Source organism: Meleagris gallopavo, chromosome 1 (assembly GCF_000146605.3).
Source record: "Meleagris gallopavo isolate NT-WF06-2002-E0010 breed Aviagen turkey brand Nicholas breeding stock chromosome 1, Turkey_5.1, whole genome shotgun sequence".
Taxonomy (NCBI): Eukaryota; Metazoa; Chordata; class Aves; order Galliformes; family Phasianidae; genus Meleagris; species Meleagris gallopavo.
Genome location: NC_015011.2, coordinates 115,536,712 through 115,554,963, shown reverse-complemented (window position 1 = coordinate 115,554,963; position 18,252 = coordinate 115,536,712). Strand labels below are relative to the sequence as shown.

Here is an 18,252-nt window from a genome sequence, read left to right as displayed (position 1 = left end):
CTGTGACTCTTGCCCCAGCCCTTGGGCCCCCTCTGCTGAAGGCTGAGCCCACACCTGCACATACACAGCACCCACTGGGGACTAGGCCTTGGAGGGTGAGGCAGTCATGGAAACTGGAGCACAAGTCTACCTCCCATGCACACAGCAAGCCATGATGATATTTAGCACCCAGGATCAGGACTGTGTCTCTAGTCTAGTTCCCAGGATCAGAAACACTGTATCTCAAGGGACTGAAGCAATGGTAACAAACCACCCCAGCTTTGCTGGTCCGTGCCCCTGAAAAACAGCTGTTGGAGTAGGGTTTAGCCATATCACCACGTGTCATGTAAAGCAGTGTTTTATTCAAGAAAGCCCTTCTGTCTGTAGGGTCGGCAGGATCGTGGCCGCAACACACATCAGCAGTGAGATGGGACGGCCATACAGGCACACACCTGCACATCTCTACCCAGTGGGCACTCAGCCACATTTGCCCAGGCACTCGAGGAGCTCCATGCGGATGGCAATGCGCACGTGCCAGCCCAGGGGGATGAGGCGGATGTAGCGGGCCACAATGGGCGGCCGCAGCAGGTTCTGCACTGAGGATGACCGGTCCGAGTTGCCATAGAAAACCTGCCAAGAGAGGCAGAGGCAGACACAGTTCAGGGGCTGATCAGCGTTGTACTCACTGTCACCATGGCAGCATGATGGCCACGGGGATGGACCCCTGTGTGCCATGAGTAAGAACCAGGCCCCATCCACCCTGCTTTTCACACAGGCCCCCCTCCCTTAGGCCGCCTCCCCCAAGACTTTTACGTCATCAAATGCACCCCTGTGACCACCACTGTAAGGCAAAGCACAAGGTCCACCCACCCGGTTGTTTCCGGTCTGGTCCTTGTAGTAAACCCAGTTGAGGTTCTCATCAGTGCGATACTGCACGCTGTATTTGGTCATCCACTCGTCAGCATCACAGCGCCCTTGTGTGAGGATCCCTGAGATCACCTTCACCTCCTTCAGGTCGATTTGCAGCCACTGCCCGTTGTCCTGGTACTTGGAGAGCCAGGCGCACCTGAGGGGACACCGTTGGCCCCGCTGTGCCCTAAACCACCACCGAGGCCACCTTGCTGCCCCACACTGCCAGGGGGCTTAGCCCCCATAGAATTATAGAATTATAGAATCGTTAAGGATGGAAAATACATTTAAGATCATCTAGTCCAACCACCAACCCATCAGCATCATGCCCATTAATCCACGCCCCTCAGTGCTATATCTAACCCATGCCCTCCCACAGGGTCTTCAGACTCACCCAAAACCTTGGCCGTTGAGGCGGGCCTTATTGGCTGTCCATGAGGAGTACCAGCCTGTGTACTGCTCAGAGTTGGAACAGCTGATCTGGTCAGGAGTGACAGCGCCAGACTCAAAGCCGAGGGGTTTGTGGTAGGGGCACTCTGCAGGGCAAGACAAAAACATGCCACCATTAGTGACACGAGCTGCTCTGCCTTCTGGTTGCCTTTGTCCTAATCTTTTGTCAACACTCTCTGTGGTTTCCTTGTGCCTACCCTCTCTATTCAGGTTGCAGGGGATGCTCTTAAGCCCTGACCACAACCCCTGCAGTTTTTTGCTGTCCAGGGAACACGGCATTTAAATTTCTTATTCTTACATATAGTTATTCCTAAGTCATTGCTGCTTGTGATGTTTTGGGGGAAAAGGTTTTATTTGCATGTAGTAGTCTCCCAATCTCCCTTTTCTTGCAAGCAGAAGCAAATAGATCCAAGCTGGATCCATGGTCCTGGATCCCGCCTCCAGGCTGTCCCTGGGAAATGTCTGGCACCACTTTTTTTGCCTCATCTCCTTCAGCTCCTCCTCATGCACTATCGTGATTTTCAGCTGTGCCTACGCAGCAGAATTGCTGAGCCTCTCTAACCAGATCTGCATGTTGTGCTCTGGGGGTTATAACTGTGCTTGCAGATGGTCTTCCCTTATGGAAAAATGTGCAGGTACTTATGCATGAGTGAGGTGTAATGCCTGACCTTCCTGAAGGCTTTGAGATCTTTTGAGTTTTGCCTTCCAATCTCCAGGTCACCAAACCTGATCGCACAACAACAGCCTTCTGCAACACTGAGAGGCTCAGCAAGACTCCCAGCGGCTGCCAACATGCAGAGCAGCCTAATGCTCCTTGGACAAAGCATTTTTTGTTACAATAATCTTTTACACAAGCAGATTATCACTAGGTATTTAGATGCAGATAAAGAAGATGCTCACAAGCTTCATGTGGGAGCTGCTTGGGCAAACATCTGTATTTGCCTACAGCATTTTGTGATTTTGCAGCCTGTGAAGAGGGATATTCCTATTGCATGTGCATGCTCCAAAGAGGAACTCTAGCAAGTTTTACATCTTAGCATGCTTTGTTTCATGGGCAATAAACAAGTGAGCGAAGTGGTATATATCTTTCATTTCCAGGCCTTAAATATGTCTGATAGACCACTATAATGCATTATGATTACAAATAAGCTCTATGTGCAGGGAGCCAGAGTGCACCCAGAGCACAGTGTGGCCACTGCCTCCTCCAGCCACTGCCCCTTGGTTTGTGCCATGCCTGAGCACATCAGTGGGATGGTCAATGTCTCATCAGCGAATTCCACCAAGTCAGTATCTTACACGTCAATATCTCATTAACATATCTTGTTCAGTCAGTGCCACATTAATATATTTTCCCCAAAAAACCATGCAGCTGTTGCCTTGCCTTCCTCCAGGCATGGAAACACCAAGTCTAATAACAACAGCCAATAGAAGCTGCTTGAAACCCCTGCACCCACAGCACACACTTCATATGCGTTTATATGATGTTAAAGAAAAAATCAGAAGGAAACAGAGATTAGATTTCACTTTTTTGAAGGGCTGAATGTGATGCGATAGCAGGGGCAAAACCATCTTGTGAATTTACAGCTATCTGCCTTCTTAGTGCAGGTTCATCACATCACCATCAGCCTTTCTCCACAGTAAACCTAACCCAAATGTCCACTCTTTCAGTTTAAAGCCATCACCCCTTGTCCTATCACTGCACTCCCTGATGAAGAATCCCTCTCCGGCTCTCCTGTGGGCTACTTTAAGAGTGAAAGGCAATGAAGTCTCCCTGGAGCTTTTCCTTCTCCAGCTGGAACAATCCACACTCCCTCAGCCCCTCTGCATGTTCTTCTTGTGGCTGGGGCCCTGACCTGCCTAAGTGTCTCCCGTTGCATAAGAAACTACTTCTGCAGAGCAGCTGATGTGACCCCACATGTTTACTACTCGGCAGGCTTATCTCGAAGGCTGCGTAGTTTTACTTTTAGTATCACTAATCCATAGATCACATGAGTATAATGAAATTAGCAGGTCACCTTCTGGTACGCAGGGCCATGCCGCACACACAGATTCACTAACAGGTGCTTGGTGCCCGCCTGGCCAAACCAGCTCAGCCACATAATGCTGTTATTGTTGACCTGAAGAAAACCCGTGGAGTGCCACGCCCACCGCCCTGTGGTGCAGCCCCTTTCCCTGACCCCCAGCTGCCCCTCCCCTGACACAGCTCCATGCCGTTCCCTCGGGCCCTGTTGCTTCACACAGAGCAGAGCTCAGCGCTGCCCCTCTGCTCCCTGTGAGGAGCTGCAGCCGCCATCAGGCCTCCCCTCAGCTCTTCTACTCTGCGCTGAGCAAACACAGGGGCCTCAGCTGCTCCTCATACGTCTTGCTTTACAGACCCTTCAATATCTTTTTGCCCTCCTTTGGATGCATTCAAATAGTTTTATTGGAGAGCTCAGGGGAAGCAAAGGGCAGGTGTGGATGGCTGCAAAGCCTCTGTGCTTACCTGCTGAGTCATTCTTAGGCAGGAGTCCTTCACACCCAACACCACTGTGGAACAGAAACATCTGTTTTCTCTCCCTCTCATTTGTACATGCTCTGCCAACCATGTCATCTCTTGCAGCTCTTACATATGCATATGTTTTTGTTTGCTTTCTATCGAGCTGGGAAGAGGCATAAGCCAGCCTGGACCACCCTGGGTGCCCTCACCAGGGTGCTGTTGTCTTTCTGCTGGCTCAAGGTCACCCTGAACCTCCCATGGGCACAGCTCCACCAGCCCAGTGTTTGTGGCAGGTAACACTGCAACACCTCGTTGCAATGCAGGGTGCAATGATGGGAGATGCTGAGGACCATAACACAGACACTGCTGAAAGAGAGCAACCCATTACCTGGCATGCACTCCAAGCTGTTAGTTCCACTGGACCACACCGAATTAGGTCCTCCCTGGCAATTGCATTTGCAAGCTTTGCTGTGCCATAGCTCCAGTCTCTCATCCTAAAAGGAAAATTAAAAAAAAAAAAATCAGTAATCGATGTTAGTGACACAAAGTTAAATGCCAGTCCAGAAGCCTAAACATGAGTGTGATCTAATAGAGTGACATCCACAGAGAAATGAAAGGTGTCTGCATCTAAATTTTGCAGCCCTCTTGGCTGCTCTTGAACCATGGTGTCACTGCAGAGTCCACAGCCCTGAGGTCATGCCACCCCAGCGAGCATCAGGAGTCACTTCCTGGCTCAGCCACACTGGATCCAGCCTGGTCCTCCTGCACGCAGGGGTGAAGGCTGCACCACGCAGCCTATTTCTTTTGCACAAGACATGGCTGTCCTACAGCCCTGCTTGGACTGCTGAAATGCCACAGGGTGTTATGTCCTCATGCTCCTGTGTCAGGAGGAGTTGCCACACCAGGATCCCCCCAGAAGGACATCATGTGATGAGTGATGACTGAAGGCTGTTGTTGGAGTGAGGGAGAGGAGAGTCCCCAGAATTTCAAAATACAAAAATTTAAAAGTTGCTTCTGCTAAGGGGACCAGCACTCTGAAACTGGTAACAAACTCATGGCAGGAATGATCCCTCACCCATACCACATTCCTTCACCCACTCCTGGAGGTGTCAGGCACTTTCTCCTACTGCCTGCAGGAGCCCAGCCAGCTGTAAGGACTCACCTCACCGGGGGACAGGGCCAGCACAGCTGTAGGCAGCGGGCATGGAGGGAAGAAGAAGAGAGAGATTTCAGACATGATAATATCAGGAAATGCAATGAGTATTTACTCCTGAGCCTGATTCAAATAAAGGGAGAAAGGTAGCATCTCCCCAGTCTGATTGCCAGGGGAAAGCAAGAGGACATGGGCATCAGCTGTGGGCAGGAGCAGGATACTGATATGCCCATATCATTGCTACTGTGCCACTGGGCTTTCTTTGTGATGGTTTTGATGTTTCCTTTTTCCAATCAGAGATGCCTGAAACATCCTGAGGAGAAGCTCATGTCAGTTTCAGTCTCTGCTTTCCAACTGACGTTGCCTCCATCCATTTTTGCCATCTTCGTGCCCTACAGTTTTCCTTTCCCATTTAGCTTGTAAAAATAAGAGCTGATGACAGGTGAAATCACAGCCTACAGCCATTGCAGATCACTGGTGGCTTCAGAGGAGATACAGCACCCCTCCAAGTGGCTCTCATGAGAATCTTCCTCTGAGCTGCATGGAGGATAAACAAAATGTAAATAGATCTTCCCAATCAATCTTATTTGCAAAACGCCCTTTCCTTTCTTTTTTTTTCTTTTTTTTTATAAGAAAAAGTACTGTGACTGAAGAGGAAGCACTGCTATTTTTGTAACACCTGACCTGGTTTATTTTCTGCCTGTCACTGAGCAATGATATTTTACAAGCCCTATCCTTACTAAAAAGCTCTCCTACCTCTTCGCAAAGCCCAGAACAGGCTGTTTTAATAGCACTTAGACAAGGAGAATAGTGCCCAGAAAACTGTGAAAATAAAATACTTGTAAAAGTTCCCATGACTGTTGATAAATCATCAATACAAGCCAAATGTCAGCCCTCACATTTCCAACAGATACAGCGAACTGTGGCCATTAAGGGCTGAGGTATGGAGCAAGTAAAATCTTTCACACAGAAACCACAAGAAAACAGCAATCTGCAAACAGTGATGTCGAGAATAGGAAAAGAGATTTTTTTTTATCAAATGAATTAGGCTCTGAATTATTCACTGAAATCTAGTTATGATTTATTCATTCACACACTAACTTTGCTGAGCCTAGGAAGGTCCAACTAATGCTGGCAATTTACATCTTGCATTTACACAGCAAGTTTCATCTCAAAAGATTCACAAATGCTGTGCAATTATAATCAGCGGAAATATAAACTGTACACAAAGCTCTGTTTATTACTGAAATGCAGCTTCTCCTAAGCTTTGACAGTGAGCCTGAATGTATCAAGAATCCAAAAGAAAGACCGCAGCAAGGAACAAAATGATAAAGAAATACTTAAAAATGTTTTATGGACACAGAGATGGTCTCCCTCACTTCAGGTTCCCAAACAAGCAGTTCTGGCTGCTGGGATATTCCATGCTGACCCAAGGCATCTGCCCTGGCTGAAAAAGTTAACATCAGTCTCTGATGAAAAGTTGTAGTTGTTAATGTTCCTCGTCATCAGATTGATATGGTAGAGGCTGGGACCATACCTGTAACAGCAATGAAGCACATTTCCTGCCTGCTTCATGCTCTGTTTAATGGCACTGACTGATGCAGGGCTGTTGCTTCTGGTAGGCAATGAGCCCTTAAGCAGACCCTTCCGAGTCCCTGATTTGAGAGCCAGGACCAAACTCTGGCCCCTCACTGATGGTTACAGTTGGAAACCCAGCAGCTGTGAGTGAACAACAACAAAAGAAGTCATTTTCAGGGTGAATGGTAAGACCTATTCAACCAATCCAGAGTATGGCACAAACTTTGCAATTCTAAGCCAAAGTGGGTTAACTGCAAAAGGCAGCAGCATCCTGCAAGTAGCTTGACCATTGGGGTGCTGGGCTTTGGGCATTGGTGGCTATGAACGGACCAAGCATCCCACAGCATCCCCCTGATGTCCCCTGATGTTGGGAAAGAAAGGAGAAAAAGCAATGCCCTTGTCTGCAGTTGGCTGGAAAAAGCAGCAATTGATATATTGGTGTGTTTACAGCTGTGATGGGCCCTGTCCTACAAAGGAAATGAAGAGGAAAGCTAGCTGCCAATAGTTTCAAAATGTGATGGTCGGCATGCTTTTATAGTGAGCATGTTTGCCTTCAAGGAAGGTTACAAAGATAATTGGTAATTGTAGGTCAGACAGAACGAATTGCTGCAGTTCATGGAAGAGTCGTGAGTCTGCACCACTGCCGCAGGCTGTTTTAAAAGTACAGGACTGAAAAAAAAAACATTAGAACAGAAAGTCTTATTTACAGCTCCTGCAATGCCCCAGGACATTGAGCAAGCCATCAGTTCACTGAAATAAAACATTATTTGTGTGTATTTGTGAGGAACAGGGAGTTACATCTTGCCTCTTCTCTGTCCCCCAAACCACCAGGCCGTGAGAGACCTCCAACATGTGGCTGGGCACAAATGCTGTTTCTCAGCACTGGATTTGGGGACGGTGACAGTGGAATGGGGAGGAGGTAGCAGCCCCTGGCTGCAGGTGGGGCAAAACAGCAACTACATGAGGTTCTGGTGGGTGAAGAATGGAGGAGGGGACAAGCAACAGCAAGGACATTCAGGTGAGGGGCAAGGTTTCTTTGGCTCTCCTTCATCCCATAGATTTTTGGAGGCAAGCTTTTCTCCGAGCACTGAGGCTGGAAACAATAAACATGAAGTCCAGAAAGGGCAGGCAGGAGAGCAACAAGGCACCGTGCAATGGAATACTGGCATTTAGCAACAGGAGCAGATAACTGCAGGTGTCAGAAAATCTCTGGTTATTGAGAATGTGCCTGGACATGAGAAAGAAAGGAGGAAGGGAAGTGCAGCCAGAAGGAACGATGGCAGAGCTGAGGGATTTCAGGAGGTCACCTCTGAGACATCGTGTTGGACATCCTGACCACTGAGCCACAATGGCAAGCCATCCTGTTTAGAGTGGCTAGAATTAACAGTGTGTGTACGTGCATGAGAAGGCACGCTGTAATGCAAAATGGAGAATTAAAGTATAGAGTAAACATCAGTCACTTGATTTACCAGAGTAAGCTGGTAAGTTTCCTGGTCATGGAAAATGTTATCGACTGTTCATTGACTTTACAATTCAGGTGGCCTAGATCTTCAGCTGGAAAAAAACATCAGCTCTTGTTTGTGCAAGCAGCCTCTGCACTTAACAGGGCTCAGAAAGAGGAGCAGTACTGCTTTCCCTCTGCTTCTCCTAGTGCAGAGCACTGCCTGCATGTCCCCAGCGTGGCTGCTCCCCTGCAACGAGTGTGGCATTGCACAAGAGGAAGGAAAACATTTTAAAACAGGGAGAGATTTGACTGTGGCCCTGGAAGAACCATCTCAGGAAGGAGAAAGGAGAGGACAATGAATGGCTTTATCACATTTTTTGATCTAGTAATTGCAGTTTTCAGCTCCCATGAGCACCCCAGCACAAAGAAGCAGGTGGGGGGGTGGAGGGGTATGTAAAAAACATGAGGCCAAGACATGCAGCCATCCAGTGCAATGAGCACCTTGATTTCCAGAGAGTAGGAAGCCTCCTTCTAAGATGACAAACGAAGCCTGGAAAGGGGCATGATGAGTCCTTGGTGGGGGCACTTTTCTCTTGTATTGCACCTTTATTTCAATGATGTTTAATCTGACTTCCCTTTTTGTTCATCTGTTTTGTGTTCCACTTACTACGTGCCAGTATTTATCTGGAATTTATGAAAGCTGTATTGAAATAATGACAATTATACCTATTTAATTCAAATTCATTTCTCTTTTACGCCTGCTGTCTCCTCAGCACTTCCACAAATCTTTTATGTTTTGAAAATACTTGGGAAAAAAAAAAGAAAAACAAAGAAAAATCAACCTTTGCCTCTCTTCTTTTCTCGAGAACATCAATTATATTTTTTTCTAAAGCGTTCCCTTGAGAATTTTTGGCCTTTTCTGATCTTACTGACACATTTGTTCCTTCCCACTCGGAGCTCTGCAGTACACTGCCTGCACAGTAATTTTAGTGATTTTGTTAGATGTACTGCTTGTGCCAAAGGGTGGCACTAAAGATGTTATTTACTGCGATCTGAAGGCGGGGTTGGGCCTTTAGTTGTTGGGTGTTGTTTTGTTGTTTGTTTTTTTTTTTTCAAAGCTGCAAAAAATAGAGAGGGGAAAAAAACTCCCTTCCTTCTAACTGTTGAGACGTGCTTCTTACCCGACGCATGACAAGCAGGGATGGAGCGATGTGGTGCTGGTATGTCACATCGATGTGCTGTGTGTTTGTGACAGCCCACAGATCTGTGTGCTGGTGCAGGATCGTGATGCCCCATCTGCTGCTGTTGTTGCTGCTGCTTTGTGGGGTTCCCCACAAGCAAGCAGAAGCCCAGCAAAGCCCGGGGGCAGGGTGCTCCCCTAAGCTGCGGCTCTGCAGGAAAGAATCGCTAAGGAGCTTACGCTGTCATTGGAGCAACCGGCTCAAGGCTGACCCACCAGTGCTTCCCCATGGTGGAAGAGAAGGGGACCCGAGGGGACCTGGGCAAAGGGCTGCTGCACACTGAGCAGGTAGAAGAGGATGCTTGGGCCATGGAAAACACACAAGTAGGTTTTTAAAAAAGCAGTAAATGAAGAAATAAATAAATAAACACCAAAATAGCGATGCCTGGAAAGTGATCCTGCAAGTGATTTTTTCACTGCAGGCTCTCTGAAAATATCCTGATGTGTGGGTGTCTATTAACAGCAAGCTGTGCCAGGGCTTCAGAGCAAGGTGTGAGTTTGTTCCAAGGGGTAATTGCAGTTACACCACCCATCGGGAAAAATGTGCAGTTTGGGTAAAAACAGCCTTCCAAGAAGCTCAGGCACCAAATGAAGGACAGCACAGAGATCTGGTACGAAGGCAATGCACAGGTATTTGCTGGCAGATCAAAAGGAAGACCTATGAATTAGACAGTGCAGAGTACAGCTGAGCATGCCAGGATGAAACAGAGGCATGGCCACTTGAGGAACACCTTCCTACCCAGGACATTCAGTAGGCCTTGGGTGTCCAACCTTTTGGCTTGCTTGTACCACACTGCGTGAAGAGGAGTCGTCTTGGGCCACATGCACAAAGCTTGCTCCTAAAGTAACGCCTCCTATTTATTTCCATGGAAACTACAATGAGCACAATAACACTGTTTGATAGAGCAAAATCTCAACTACAAAATACTCTTTTTCAACACATCCACTGCCATTAGCTCTGCATTTTTACCAGTGGTGAACGGGAGCCTGTGTGCTGCACTCACAACAGTCTGCACCAGTGGAGGTGATCCACTGTGGCTGTCACCACCGCTGAAACGCACCACCCGCTGCCTCATTGTGCTCACATCCACTGGTTGTTCTCCACAAACATTCAGCAAGTATCAATAAATGTCAATGGGTGCCATTTGTTTCTGCATGGAGAAATTCAATTATGCCTCTGCTTCATCCGCACTCCTATGTCAGAGTGCCCCTCTGCTGCCATCTGTCACGCGGCAGCAAAATGTAATGGGATGTTGGTGGGAAGGTTCAACTTTTACTGCCATACCGCTACCATCTGCTCCTGATGTTGTGGGCTAACATCATAAAATGGAAGGAATTACTTTTGGAGCAGCCCTCATAAAATAGATAATATAGTTAATGTATATAAGTAACAAAACTTCTTTTAATCTACAATATTTTTAATTAAAACAAGAAAAGAACACAGCAAAACCACAAAACTACTGGAATATGTGACCTTGTCTTTATGAAACTAATGCATCAGCCTGGTTAGATGGCAGTGGCTGCCATTCTCAGTGAGCTCTCAAGGAGTTCCTCAGAGGCTTTTGATGAAATGTTATTCCTCCTGTGCTTCATCCTTGAAAACTGTTGTTCACAAATGTAGGCAGTGCCAAAAAGCGATGACATGAATAAGGTGTGACTGTGAAGCAGGGAATGTTTTTCTCTGGTAAGAGAACTCTCATAAAAATAAAGTGACACGGTCAGATTTTTGAGTCTGATTGCAACTCTGCACACTCCATTTGAAAATATGCAGTCATTTATTTATGTCAACTGAAAATGGAGTTGCAGGCTGTGAGTTGGACATGCGTGAGGAAGCAAAGTAACTGACAGACACAGAGGAGGACTTTTAAGTCCTAGACTTAAGAATCTAGAAAAAAAGTAAAAATGGAGAATTCAGCACCTGTGGGGGAAAAGCTGATCTGCCCAATATTTTTGTCCCAAATGGACACACCACACTGCAGCCACATGCCGATGGTGGTAGATACTGCACAGCACCCAGCAAGAGCAACCCCAGCCTTGAGACATTCAGAGCTTTCCTGTCAGCTGTGAAAAAGTCAGAAGTTCAAACACAACCTGAAAGCAATCTCCTTGTGCCACAGTGAGGTTAATTAAAATGGAATTGATAAACGCTCCCTCCTCCCCTTTTTTTTACTTATGATTTTTATTCTTAGAGTGCCTTTGAAATTCTTCCCCAGGACAAAATATCTGAAAGAGCCTTTAAGAAAAGCAGATCTCTACCAGCAGTGTCTTGCTGCTAAAGAAAATGAGTGGCTTTTGATTAACCAAGAATTTTGATTAATGAAGAACTGGTTTTTCATATTCTACTGTACCTCATTTTTCAAATCAGCATTATTATTTACTCACTGGCTCAGCTGCACTACAATTTTCTGTGGAAATTCATATTTTGACAAATTGCATGCCAATCTTTTTACACTGCAATTACTTTGCGAAACAGAGTTGTACTACTGAATATTCATAGAGCTGTAAGAACGCTGCTCACTCGTATACGTAAATTACAGATCTCCTGCACAATTTTTCTTTTCCCTGATTATTTTGCTTCCATAAAGAGCTCCCTCTGTACCCCACAGTCCAAAGGAGTTTGTATGAAACAAGAAATACAAAGGGGGACATCTGAAAGCACATCTCTAGAGACAAAAGTGCATACCTTTGTACCAGAAAAGAAGAGACAGCAGGACGTTCCCCATCTTGAACTGCATCTTTTCCTTCCTCTTTCAGAAATAGCTCCTTAGCCTGCTGCTCAGCTTTCTGGGAAAGCATGAGATTACCTAAAGCTTCACCTAAGCACATTATGCTCCACCATTCTCAGGATTTTATCAAGTAGTATCAAGCCAACTGCACAGTTACTACTGTCAAGCTCCATGTGCCGTAGCTAAAGGTAGAAAGCACTGTGGTACTGTGTGGTACTATGACTGTATTCAGACAATGTCCATGTATGGATGTGGTATTTAGGAACATGGGTTAGTGGGCAGTATTGGTGGTAGGTGGATGGTTGGACTAGATAATCTTGGAGGCCTTTTCCAATCTTAATGATTCTGTGATACTGTGAACAAGGACATGCCTAACTATAAACCACATTTAGCCATCATACAAAGGCAGAGGATGTGCCTAATGCTTATAAATCATAGTCCGTTTTATGCAGTGCATATTGCCTATTGTATGTAATATGCATTAATTATCTTCCACCCCAGTTATTTACCTCTGCATCATTGATGCCTGTCCTAATAATTGGTGTGTGTAGGAATCTTCCCTGGACTTATTGCTCTTTCAGTCACCTAATTGCAAGGGGCTGAAAACTGCAATTACTAGATCAAACAGAAATAGCACGCTTTTGTTCTTCACTTGCAGGGATGTAAAACTTTGAAACAAACAAACAAAAAAATAAACTTTCCTTTGCTAACAGTTCTACCTATCATATCTTATCTTTATATGGTGCTGTCAACCCAGCATGAAAGACAGTTATAAATCAGGTTTAAAAATGACTGAAAGAACAAGACAACAGTAGATTGCTGGTGATTCCAGCAAATATTGCTCCTGTTCCTCCAACCTCTGTTAATTATGTGCAACTAGCAGTGAATTTTTAATGGGGGCTTTTGACAGCTATTGCTTCAGAAGCAGCTTCCTTTGTTTCAGAAGATCTCTGACTGCATGTGCAGGGAGTAGATGAAATCACAGCACAGCTCATGTGGCTGTGGGTGCATGAAGATCCATCTACCTTCAGATTCCTGGTCTGTGTCCATTCAGAAAACTCTGTACAAGGAAGGATGCTGATATTTTGGTGGGATCTGCCTTGTCTACCTTTGGAAACCTGGAGACTGTGGATGTCCCACCCATAGGATGTCAGATCCAGCATATCTGTATTGTAATTTCCTGGAGACATTCAAGGTCAGACTGGACGTGGCTCTGAGCACTCTGACTGAGCTGTAGGTATCCCCGTCCATTGCAGGGGAGTGTGACCAGGTAACCTTTAATGGACTCTTCCAACTCAAACGATTCTATGTTTGTATGATGCATCCTGGCCACATCAGGGTATGTGACATGGACAGTCTGAGCATCCTGATATGAGGGTTATCATAGCCCTGTGACACTGGGAAGCATCAATGAATCCATAGGTGCATGGCAGAGATGAGCTGAGTTGTCTACACCCTGCAGTTGTCTACACCCAGACTTGAGTCCACCATTTTTTTAGGTCTTTCATCCGAAGGAAAGCCAATCCTCTAGCTAACTCACCTTGGTGTCAGGGAGGGTTATGGAATGGGTAATGTTGGGAGCCATCATGGACCAGTTAAAGATCAACCAGGGCATCGGGCCTAGTCAGCATGGGTTTACAAATGGTGGATCCTGTTTGACAAACCTGATTTCATTCTATGACAAGGTGAACGGCCTAGTGGATGAAGGTAAGGCTGTTAATGTGGTCTACCTGGACTGCAGTAAAGCCTTTGACACTGTCCCCCACAACATTCTCGTGGAGAAGCTGGCTGCCCACGGTTTGGATGGGTGTACACTCCACTGGGTTAAACACTGTCTGGATGGCTGAGCCCAAAGTGTTGTGGTCAGTGGACTTAAATCCAGTTGGTGGCCAGTCACGAGCCGTGTCCCCCAGGGTTCAGTGCCGGGGCAGTTTCTATTTAACATCTTTATTAATGATCTTGATGAGGGGATTGAGTGTACCCTCACTAAGTTTGCAGATGACACCAAGTTGGGAGGGAATGCTGATCTCCTGAAGGGAGAAAGGCACTACAGAGGAACCTGGATAGACTGGATCGATGGGCCAAGGTTAACTGTATGAGTTTCAATAGGGCCAAGTGTCGGGTCCTGCACTTCGGTCACAACAACCCTACACAACCCCAGGCTTGGGGAGGAGTGCTGGAAAGCTGCCTGATGGAAAGGGACCTTGGGGTACTGATGGACAGTTGGCTGAATATGAGCCAGCAGTGTGCCCAGGTGGCCAAGAAGGCCAATGGCATCCTGGCTTGTATCAGGAATGGAGTGGTGAGCAGGACTAGGGAAGTCATCCTGTCCCTGTACTCAGCCCTGGAGAGGTCTCACCTCGAGTACTGTGTTCAGATTTGGGCACCTCAGTACAGAAAGGACACGGAGGTGCTGGAGCAGATCCAAAGAAGGGCAACAAGGCTTGTGAAGGGCTTGGAGAATATGCCCTACAAGGAGAGGCTGAAGGAACTGGGGCTGTTTAGTCTGGAGAAAAGGAGGCTGAGGGGAGACCTTATTGCTCTCTTCCAATATCTGAAAGGTGCTTACAGTGAGAATGGGGTTGGTTTCTTCTCACTGGTGATAGATGACAGGACAAGGGGAATTGGCCTCAACTTGCAGCAGGATAAGTTTAGGTTTGGATATCAGGAAACACTTCTTTACAGAAAGGGTTGTGAAGCACTGGAATAGGCTCCTCAGGGAGTGGTTGAGTCACCATCCCTGGATGTGTTTAAAAACCTTTTGGATGTGGTGCTCAGGGACATGATTTAGTGGAGGGTTGTTAGTTCGGGTAGTATGGTTAGGTTGTGGTTGGACTCGATGATCTTTAAGGTCTTTTCAACCTGAGCAATTCTACGATTCTATGATTCTATGATTCTATGATTCTAGTAGACATCTTATCATGGCCCCCTCCAGTGGTCACAGAGATGGACCTGGTCCTACCTTCACATCTACCTTGATAGGCTGATACAAGGCTGACTCGATCTCCCTTGTGTTCCCTCCACATGCTCTTATAATGAAATCTCACCTAAACAAGCCTCATTCAACAGGTTGGCCCTGGAGCATCCCACTCCCTGCTGCCACCCCACACTGTGCGGCACCTCCTTCCCAGTGCCATGAGGCACAGCAGTAAGTAAGAGTCTTATCCCAGGCAGAAAGAGCTGCTGCTCTCTGGGGGCATTTTCCAAAGGTTGGGGCAGCTCCTGATTTTTGGTTCAGAGGTCTTATGCTCTTTTTCAGCACTCCTCTCGGGGCAGCAGGAGTCAGCAGACTGTCCTGCCATAGGTCTTGGTTTCATGTGAGAAATGCAATAGCTCAGGAATGATATTCAGAAATAGCACTCAAAGGGATATCCTCAAAGCTAGGAGCTCCCCAGTTATAAAATTCCCCCCCTACAGAACACCAAGGCAGTTTTTGTGCAAAAATATGTTGAAAAACTGAGAAACAAAATCAACAGGTAACACAATTTGTCTCCCTGTCCTTTGGTACTCTCTCTGGTTACATAATGTTGATTCTAGCCCATCTCTGACCAGTGGTGAATGACTGAGCAGCTGTACCCTTTTCAAAGCGTGCACCTTTTGAGCTAATTGTTAAAATGCAATGTGACACAATGAGCTTGTGAAAACAAAGGCACTGGAAATTATTCAAATCAAGACAAGCACAGTCAGAACAAAAATCATTCAAAAAAAGTCAAACTGGTTCACAAGATGAGTCAGAGAGCTTTAAAAATGAAGCCTCTGTATAAACATAATGCACTCCAGACCCTCTGGGTCTAATGCTGTCAATAATGCTTCTTTTTAATAACCTTAAATGGCAACACCTCCACTACAGGCAGTCTTACTAAATGAATCATGTAGTTCTTTCCTAGCAGTGAGACAAATACTTCCAGGTATAGAAGACAGAAAATATTTTAAAGTCACAACACAGCACCAGAAAGGACACCAGAAAGGACAACATTTGCCTTTTTTTTTTTTTTTAAAAAAAAAGGGTGAAATTTAGCCTGGCATTGGTTTTGATAGTAGAATGAAACTGTGCCTGGTGCAATAAGACCAAAGTAGGATAATCTGATTACACCATACTGCTATGTAAATCAAGAGCAGGGATAGCCTGAGCATGTGCACTCTTCAGGCCACACATTCTACTTCAGGTCCAGCTTGTGTTCCATTGACCCTAAAACATTTCTGTACATATCTGTGGCCCTCTGATATTTTGCTACTCTTTCTTCTTTCACTTTGTCTGAAATAACACAAAAGGCCACCCTAAGAATTTACTAAGAATTAAGCAGCGTGGATGGCTGGACACCAGTGCTCCAGTCTGTGCTTTGCTTTGCTTGGTTAACAGATACAACCACAACTCTGTACCATTTGAAGATCAACATGCCAACTTCTTACACAGGCTTGCACTTTCTGCTCATACCTTTCTTTCTGTCAGAGCTCATGGGCAATGAATCTGCTTCTGAGTACATCAGAACAGTGTCTCCAGGAACTCTCAAAAGGCACCAAGCACGCACAGAGACCTCCTGGAGCTGGACCAATTTGGCCAGCAGTGGTGTGGACACATGTCCTTGAAGGGCAGGCCGGAATGGAAGGTGCTTATGTGTGAGGGAAGCACGGCTCCACATGGTGATTTTGTGTTTCTCCAAAAGTCAGAGTGACAGACAGATAAATGAGAGCAACACACACAAATTTGTATGTCTGGGATCCAAGCACATGCACCAGGCAATTTCTCAGTGCTAACGTGTAACTGGCACACACGGGTCTTAGCACAGCTAGGGAACATACAAAATGCACATTTATATGTGTACGTGTTAATTGTAGGCATCTCTCAGATGTAGGATACTGACATGCTGAAAGAGGAAAACTGCCAGTGCTTTTGCAGCGTGAGTCAAACCTTCAAGAGCTTGAAGTGGATGGAGTGACGACCATCTGCCCATGCTGAAGATCTGGTTCTTAAAATAAAATATTATTTCAAGGAGCCTGAATGTGGGCTTATGTCCTCTTCTGAAAAAAAGCACTTCAGTGCAAAAAACACAACAAGACTAGTTACCTGGTGCTGCCCACCAGGAGCAGGCCCAGTCCCCTGCCACACCTCAGGGACTTGGGGCTGTCATCAGCATGCTGAGCACCATGGAGTCATCATGGAGGGATGATGGGAAGTACCTTCCCTGAAGGCTTTCATATAATACAGTGGAAAATTCTAGATGTAGTGGACAGCTTTGGATCTGTAACCTGAAAGCAACTCTGCTATGACCAGCTTTTACCCTAAAAGCGGGGCTCAGTGTGGAAGTCTCAGTCTTAGTTGGGCCTATTCAGCCCTGTTGTGCCTCTTCCTCCCGCAGAAACTTCTTCATCCCAGCCCCAGCTGGGGCTCCCATGCACAGACATGTGCTGCGGCAGCATCCATACCCAACGGTCACCATTTCCTAAAGGCTTGCACCTGCAGAATGAGATGATGTGCTGTATGCAACAGTGAAATTGCTCTGAGGCAAACAAATAACGGGGTGTGGCTGAGGGAATTGGGATTGTTCAGTCTGGAGTAGAGGAGGCTCAGGGGAGACTGTATTGCTCTCTACAGCTGCCTGCAAGGAGGTTGAAGCAAGGTGGGATTTGTTCTCTTTTCTCAGACACCAAGTGATAGGACACAAAGAAATGGCCTCAAGCTGCACCAGAGGAGGCTTAATTGGATATGAGGAAGAATTTCTTCATAGAGAAAGTGGAGTTGGTGGAGTCCTCATTCCTGGAGGTTGTTCAGGTGTGAGGACAAGGCACTAAATGCCATGGTTAGTGGCAGACTTGGTAATGTTATGTGATGAGTGTCCTTGATGATCTTAAGGGACTTATTCTATGGTTCTGATGTGCTTGTTAGGGTGAAAAATCAAGTCCTGCAGTAACTCTGTCTAAATTATGTTTGGACTGTTAGAAAAGGTGCTGTTGCACAGGGCCTATGGCAGGCTCAGGGCTGTCTCTCAAGAAGTTGTGCCACTTACGCACTGAGATTAGAGTGTACAAGTAACACAGTGATTCCAGTTGGCAGGGCTCTCCTGACTGGAGGGCCTTTCTGCTCCCAGCTCCATACACCGTTCTTCCTCCACTTCACGGAGAGCCTGCACGTTTTTAATGAGTTTAATAAAGTTACCCATTTTGAGAGAAAAATAGGAGGCCTAAACTGAAGGTAAATAACCTGAAACGAAAAAGGACATTCCCGCTGGTTCCACTGGGGCTCGAACCCAGGACCTTCTGCGTGTAAAGCAGACGTGATAACCACTACACTATGGAACC

The 18,252-nt window shown here is 46.3% G+C and overlaps 1 protein-coding gene and 1 non-coding gene across 3 annotated transcripts; both read right to left on the bottom strand.

Moving 5' to 3' along the window:
- Positions 1-12,091, bottom strand: RS1 (retinoschisin 1). 2 transcript variants are annotated; one of them, XM_003203056.3, is made up of 6 exons: positions 11,913-12,091; positions 4,977-5,002; positions 4,203-4,308; positions 1,283-1,424; positions 850-1,045; positions 1-609 (listed from the first exon to the last, which is right to left on the bottom strand). In XM_003203056.3, the coding sequence occupies exons 1-6, from the start codon at positions 11,962-11,964 to the stop codon at positions 457-459; spliced, it is 675 nt and encodes a 224-aa protein (XP_003203104.1). In that variant the 5' UTR covers positions 11,965-12,091; the 3' UTR covers positions 1-456. The 2 variants fall into 2 exon arrangements, with proteins under 2 accessions (XP_003203104.1, XP_010723869.1); XM_010725567.3 differs by lacking the exons at positions 4,203-4,308; positions 4,977-5,002; positions 11,913-12,091 and adding an exon at positions 3,821-4,192 and having other exon boundaries at positions 4-609.
- Positions 12,092-18,179: 6,088 nt separating this feature from the next.
- On the bottom strand, positions 18,180-18,252 carry TRNAV-UAC. Its single transcript has one exon. It is a non-coding gene; the product is annotated as a tRNA-Val (tRNA).